Here is a 6,836-nt window from a genome sequence, read left to right as displayed (position 1 = left end):
TTCTGGCCATGGTTCTGGCCATCATCTCTCTTCTGACAAGAGACTGCAGGAGCTGGGCCTGTTTAGCCTAAGGAGAAGACTGAGAGGGGATCTCGTGGATGCATATAAATATCTCAAAGGAGGGTACCAGCTTCCAGGTCCATGGGAGCAGAACAACACAAAAGCAATTGGCAAATCCTCCTTGGTGCCAGCTCCCCCAGCTCTGCCCATCTCCCAGCCACCCTGGAGCTGGTTTTGTCCCCATCCCGCTCACCTCATTTCTTCCACGTGGCCCCAGCAGTGAGTTGGGGGCATGGCCATCACTGTGCCCTCTTGTGTCATCCCCCTTCCCCCTCAAAGAGTGACAGCAGCAGGAGAATCTGAGGTAGGAGGTGGTGGGTGCAGGACGCTATGTGGGATCTAGCCATGGGGGAGATGCTCATGTGGGGGCTGCTAACAACTTCCATTCATCATGTGCTGGGAACAGCTCCGTAGCACATACTGGCTTTTTTATTCCTCAAGAGCCACACAGGCTTATTCTAAGCATGTCCTGGGCTGGCCGCACGGGCTGGGGTGATGCAAGGTGGGATGAGGATCCACAGTGCTCTGTAGCAACATAGCAGCTCTCACATGGGTGCAAATGCGGGAGGAAGATGCAGAGATAAAACTTTATTTCTGCAAAATTCCCTGTGGCACAAGGAGGAGGGAGGCCTGTGGGCAGTGCCGGGACCGGGAATGGTGGGTTGGATGGGGAGGATATAAACCAGGGAGTCTCAGATCTGGGTGCGGAAGCGCAGGTCGGTGTCCGACATCTTCCGTGCGTAGTCCTGGTCAAAGTGCTCGTTCTGGGCCACGGTGAAGTGATTCTTCCAGTCTCCAGTGATGCCTGGGGGCAGGTGAGATGGGGCTCAGTGGAGTCCACGGGGAACAACGTGCTGGGAGCCCCCCCTGGCCACTCACCTTTGCGCATGAAAGGGGAGGCGCTGTGGTCCATGACCTGGGAGGGCACCATGCTGTAGTTGGTGGTGGGGTTGTCCCGCATGGTCTCAAAGGAGGTGTGTCGGGTGATGGTGTCCAGGGCCGCCTCTGGCAGCTCCTGTCCCAGGAACTGGGCCACCTTGGCAACCTCCCGGCGGAGATCCTGTGGGAAACAGGTCAGTGCTCACCCCTCCTGCCACCCCCAGACTCCTCACACCATCAACCACAGCCCCTCACCTCCTTCAAGTCCTCGTAGAAGAGGTAAAGGATGGGGTGATCCTTCCTCCTCTCCCAGTAGCCCTTGACGTGGTTGTACCAGGAGCCATATGCCACTGCGTAGAGAGAGCAGTCAGGGGGTGTCAGTGGGTGACACTGCTCTGCGGGGTCCCCGCATGGACCCGTGGGTGCCTTTTCCCACCTCTGCCGGCCATAAACTCCTCCAGGTACTGGGCCCATGTCCCAGGGTGCGGGTGTAACTTGTTCATCAGGTCAAAGTGGTAGAAGGAAACGGCCACATCCTTGGCATTGCGCGCCACATAGATTATCTGCAGAGAGCTTGGTGACACGTGGGGACTTGCAAGGTCCTGGCAGGGCAGATCCCCCCTTATCTCTGCTTGACCCTGTAGGTGTGTCCCCTCCAGACTGTTACCTTGCAGTGGTTTTCCCAGAAGGATTTGGGCAAGATATGAGCTGGGATGTGGGTCTTGATGATGCGAGGGGGTGCCATGGCCTCCAGCTGCTCCGTGCCTGCAAAGGAGGTTTGCCCCAGGACCGCTCCCACCACCAGTGGGGTCCCCCCCCCACCTTCAACCAAGCCTGCCCACATCCAGCATCCCCTGTCACCCCTGGCCGCCCCACTACCTGGCACCATACTCCCAGGGGCGGCAAACTCCAGCATGGGCACCCGGTTGCTGATGGCATCCTGCTTGCACTTTTCAGGGTCACAGCCTTTCAGGATCATGTCCACAATCTCACTGACCCAGGTGGTGCCTGGTGAGGAAAGGTCAGGAACCCAGCTGGCACCATTCCCACTGGTGCCCCATCTTGAGCACCAGACGGGCCCCATCTCACTAGCATCCCCCCACGTCCCAGCTCAGGGGGCTGCAGGCTGGTGCTTCCTCTCCCAGCCCAGCTCCTCTCTGGTACGCAGGGATGCTCACCAGATTTGGGGAAGCTGGCCACCACGGTGTCCTCGGGGTGGCTCTGGAACATGTCAACCTTGTCCCAGTTGTGGGTGAAGGCGTTGACCATGGGGATGCCATGCACCATGCGCCAGGGCTGCCGGAGGTGGGTGTCTGGGTCGGCCATCCTGCTGGGGAGAGGGATGCAGCGGGGGGCTGGCCGGCAGCGGAGGGCATCACGGGACAGGGACAACCCCCACAGTCCCTGCTGAGCCCCGGCATCCCAGCCATGGGAAGGCAAACATCCCTGGAGGTGGCACCTGCCTCCCGCAGAGGTCTCGGGGGTAGCGGGCAGTGCAGAGAGCATGGAGGGGCACGGCCAGCGCCGGGGGCTCAGGTCAGCACAGGCAGTGGGCAGCTGCCCGTACCGTGATGGAAAAGCTCGCAGGCGCTTTCTAGCCGCAATTTCACGCTGCTTTCTGCTCCCTGCCCGCAGCTTTCTTTCCCCAGCTCCCTGTTACACAGCAGCAGGGGGAAGCCCCGCCTGGAGGGCTCCGTGGGAGTTTGAAGGAGATGGGAACGGGGAGCAGGGCTGACAGGGGTTTCGCCGGGAATCCTCCCCATCGCCGGACGTCCCCGCTCTGTGCTCGCTGCAGAGCAGCTCTGTGGCTGGCCTCCGTCTCCAAGGGGACATCGAGCCCATACGAGCCCCTCATCCCGCTCCCCGCGCAGGCCAGGCTGGGGCACCCTAAAGCGGTGACCGCGGCCAGGGCGTCCCCGTTACCTGCCTCTTCTCCGGGCGCTCTGACGGGGGGGAGGCGAAGCTTCGCTCCCAGCCTGGCGGGGCCGGATTTGTTATTCTCCCTTCCCGTGTGGAAGATGGAGGCGCGGGGAGGCGCCTGGGGCTGCGGGAGGCGGGGGCCATCGTTAAGGAAGAGACTCGGAGAGAGCCGTTCCCGGCCTGAGGAGCGGGGAGTGCAGCGAGCAGAGAGCAGCGAGGGGAACGCAGCCCCGCTGGGGATGGTGCCAGGAGCCTGCGATGAGCTGCGCCGGGCTCAGTGCCCGCTCCTCCCCCAGCTAAACACACAGATGGCGGCGGGGGAAACCACAGCTTCCCCCCACCCGCAGAGGCAAATCCCAACCCAGGTCCCGGGGGTTAAACATCACCCTGTTCCGATCCGGGGATCAGCCCGTGGACGCGTCCAGCTCCTCGCACTGGGGCCGGGCTCTCGAGCAGGGTTAGGCTCTGGTCACACACCGCCCCTTCAAATACGTGTCCAAAGTTTGCAGAGTTGCGGAGCGCTGGTGCAGCTGATACCGTGCTACTGGGAGCGCGGTTTAAAGGCCGCCGTGGTGGTAAAATGCTGACATTTACCTGTTTTCCACGGGCAAACGTGAGCCGGGAGGGAGTGGGTAAGGCAGGAGAGACGGCAGCAGGGCAGGAGAGCAGCTCGCCTGGTGGCAACCTTGAGAAAGAGGTCCCTGATTTGTCCCCAGGGCCAAGCTCCCGGTGAGGCAGTGTTGCAGGTGAGTGACACACTTCACTCTGAAGAGAGAAGCAGCAATCTGGTTATTGATGTAAAACGGAGATTTAACAAAGCTTGGTAGTAAATGTGACTGCGGTTTAACAAGATTTGGTGGCAAGGTACGCCTGAGGATTTACTGCATAGAGGACAGGGTCAGGCAAAACTGTCAGGGGGACTCTCCTGTTGAGTCATGAGGTTCAGAAAAGACCCCCTCACTTTCTGAACAACTCAGAGGGTTGGGCTGCAGATGGATCCACTCCTAGTCCCAGACTTGGTCATTTATGTCTAAAGGATTCTATATGCAAAACTTAGCCTGTTTGTCACTTGGCTAAGATTTTATGTTTAGCATCCTATTAATCACTACAAGAGCCTGTTGCAGGAAGGGACTCCTCCTCAAGGAGTAGACTTGAGAAGTCCCTACTCGAGGGGAGATCCTCGTGCACAGCCCACTGCCATGCAGGGGAGCTCAACAGGCCCTGGTGTGTCCACTAGTTATGGAGTCAGATGATTGATTTATAGCCATATTTGTGTATTGACTATAGAAGTTACTTTCCTCCAGACTTGGTCTGAGTCAGACCTTGACCAGCACTATGGTTAGGTGGGTGCGTTGTTCAGATTAGCCCTTGGCTATTGTGTCATTTGTCTCCCTTGAATCCACTTTGAGTCAGATGCAGCCCTCATGACCAGACACATCCAGCACTACCTCCACTGGTGGTTATCACTTGAGCAGGTGGAGGGGAGCACACCGGCACAGCTGGGACATTCCAGTCAGGCCTCCAGGATGTGCCCTCCCTGCCCATCACAAACCGCCTGTGTGTGCAAACCTCACAAGCAAAGCTGGGAGCTGGGGAAGCACAGAGATCTCCATCGGCATTGAAGTAAATACATAGAGAGGGTTTATTCCCATGGGAGAGCGCCCTTCATAGCTCTGCTGCTGTTTAGGAGTCAGATCCAGATTGAATCTCTTCGGCAATGAAAACAACCCCATGAGACTGCCGTGCCAAAAAACTACAGTCTTGGAAACTCATGCTGGAAATAGGGCATAACTAGGGAATTTGGGGCTCCAAAGCAAAGCCGTGTTCCCAGTGGGATGGGACTGTATTTCTCCAGCCACCCCCGAGCAAGGGCTCAGTGCAGCCGGGTTGGAAGCTGGGTTCCCCAGCTGGCAAGGGCAGCCATCCTGCTGAGCACACAATGTGCAGCAGGGAGGCGTTTCCCTTCGCCTTTGCTCTGCAAACCACAGGGAGCCCGGGTGAGCCCCACCACCGCCCGCTTTGTCAAGAAACCTCTCACAGTCCCGAGGCACGAAAGCTCCTGAGCACACAAGAGCCACTGCTGGCTAAAATCCACTGCATGTGCCCACCTAATCAGGGCGGAGCTGCTGTTGGGATTCAATCTCAGCTGCTGGATTGAGTCCAGGGATTCAGGGCACTCAGCTCCACCACATTTCCCCGCTGGCAATGGCTCACCCTCCAGTTACTCCAATTTACTGCCGTGGGAGAAGAGAATTGGTGCAAGGATGCTCCATCTGGAACTGCCCCCCCCTCCTGGGGTGGGGAAAAGAGCAGCCCCACCAGGAAAAGGAATGAGTTCCCCATGCCTCCATCTGGAAGATGACATCGGAGCCTACCATTGCTCCCAGTAATTCTGGGCTATTCTGTGCCACAGCGAAGTGATTCTTCCAGTTCCTGGAGATCCCTGCAGGCAGGACAGTGAGTGGGGCAAATCCTGACACCGCTGAAATATGTGTAGCTGTGGATGAGGACTGCAATGCAGCTCAGGAACACCCCTCTCAAGCCCTCCACCACTGGTTAAAACCCACCTTTCCAGAGGAAGGGTGAGAGGCTGTGGTCCGTAAGGGCAGTGCACATGGCCTCATAGTTGGCAGCAGGGTTCTCCTCATATGCCCAAAGGACATACAGTGGAGGATCCTCACCGCCATCCTCTGCAACACCTCCTTGCCCAGGAATCACAGGATCTTCTGCACCTCCCATTGTGGGCCCTGTCAGGCAGCTGATATGGAAAGGCTGCCAAAAAAGGCTGGAGATGGGGGAGCAATCGGGTGCCCTCCTCTCCATCCCATCCTCATCTTCTTGATGTCCTAACAGAAGAGGGAGAGGAGCTGCTTTTTCTGCTGCTTCTCCCACCATCCCCACATGTGCTTATACCAGGGCCCATAGGCTACTGTGGGAAGTGGTCAAGAGGTTCAGCCTCCACCTTTGCAGCCATAAAGGTCTCTAGGAACTCTCTCAGTGTGCCGGGGTCAGGAGCATCTTGGACATCTGGTAGAAGTAGTAGGAGGAGATGACAACATCTTTGGGGTTGCAGGCCATGTAGATGACAGCAGAGGGAATGTGGATGTCTGGGGCAGAGCAGTGCCCCTCCCTGCCACTCACACAGAGAGGTGGGCAGCACCCATAGCATCCCCTTGTCCTGGAAGGAGGCCAGGAGCAGCTGGACAGGGAGTTGGGTCTTCACTACCTAAGGGGAAGCAGCTCGATGCTTATGGGACAGGGAGCTTAGTGCTGCATCCCCAGCACCCGGCTCAGCGCCATTGTCATCCGGAGGTGTTGCCTGTGCGCCAGGACAGCTGTGACACCGGGGCCCCATCCCTGCCGCCGGCAGTCCCTGCCCCAGGGGCCCCAGCACCTCCGCTCCTCCCCAAGAGGCAGCGGGTATGTCGTGGTTTAAGCCCAGCCGGTAGCGCTGAACCCAGGACAGGGTATGAAAAGCCGGCTCTGCCAAGGGCACGGCGAGCCGGTAGCAGGTTTAACGGGACGGCAGCCGAGGCGCGGGGGTTTTGGGGTGGGCACTCCCGCGGCGGCCGCTATGCTTTACCCTCCCACAGCGCCAGGTGGCGCCATTGTCACGGGAACGGAGCGCCGGGTCCGACTAGCGGGGCAGAGCGAACACCGGGCCCCGGGCGTGCTGTGGGCCGGGAGCGGGGCGCCCCTGTGCTTCGAGGTCCCGGGACGGGAAAGCGGGGAAAACCAGGGAAAACCAGGGAACCCGAGGCGGTTCCTTCCTTCTCCCCATCTCGCTGGATCCGGTGCGGGAGCGGGGCTCCGGCCACTGCCCGCTCTGTGCCGCCTGGAACTCCGGCCCGTGTCCTCCTGCAGGCAGGTGGGGGGTGTCTGCGCGGCTGCCGATTCCCACCACAGGATCAGCCCCAGCTCCATCGCGGCAGCGGCTCCCGGTCCTGGCTCCCAGCCGTATCCACAGGGGGAGAGAG

At 59.4% G+C, this 6,836-nt stretch overlaps 2 protein-coding genes across 8 annotated transcripts; both read right to left on the bottom strand.

Annotated features, from left to right (window-relative positions):
* Positions 1-623: 623 nt before the first annotated feature.
* Positions 624-3,582, bottom strand: SULT1B1 (sulfotransferase family 1B member 1). Of its 7 annotated transcripts, none has more exons than XM_057411113.1 (9): positions 3,448-3,582; positions 2,869-2,983; positions 2,118-2,267; positions 1,819-1,947; positions 1,607-1,704; positions 1,376-1,502; positions 1,195-1,289; positions 940-1,120; positions 624-865 (listed from the first exon to the last, which is right to left on the bottom strand). In XM_057411113.1, the coding sequence occupies exons 3-9, from the start codon at positions 2,263-2,265 to the stop codon at positions 753-755; spliced, it is 891 nt and encodes a 296-aa protein (XP_057267096.1). In that variant the 5' UTR covers positions 2,266-2,267; positions 2,869-2,983; positions 3,448-3,582; the 3' UTR covers positions 624-752. The 7 variants fall into 7 exon arrangements, with proteins under 7 accessions (XP_057267096.1, XP_057267097.1, XP_057267093.1 ...); XM_057411114.1 differs by having other exon boundaries at positions 3,454-3,582; XM_057411110.1 differs by lacking the exon at positions 2,869-2,983 and having other exon boundaries at positions 2,118-2,269; positions 3,454-3,582.
* A 1,498-nt stretch (positions 3,583-5,080) lies between these two features.
* LOC130600087 (sulfotransferase 1 family member D1-like) lies at positions 5,081-6,214 on the bottom strand. Its single transcript, XM_057411116.1, is given in 8 exon segments — positions 5,081-5,093; positions 5,179-5,302; positions 5,427-5,504; positions 5,507-5,610; positions 5,698-5,790; positions 5,823-5,874; positions 5,877-5,956; positions 6,033-6,214. Coding segments are annotated over 8 exon segments (726 nt in total).
* Positions 6,215-6,836: the final 622 nt, after the last annotated feature.

Source organism: Pezoporus wallicus, unplaced genomic scaffold, assembly GCF_028554395.1.
Source record: "Pezoporus wallicus isolate ANWC-B61680 ecotype Strahan unplaced genomic scaffold, APGP_CSIRO_Pwel_v1 contig_2439, whole genome shotgun sequence".
NCBI classification, from domain to species: domain Eukaryota; kingdom Metazoa; phylum Chordata; class Aves; order Psittaciformes; family Psittacidae; genus Pezoporus; species Pezoporus wallicus.
Note: the sequence above shows the minus strand (reverse complement) of the source record. Positions and strands in the feature narration are given on the sequence as shown.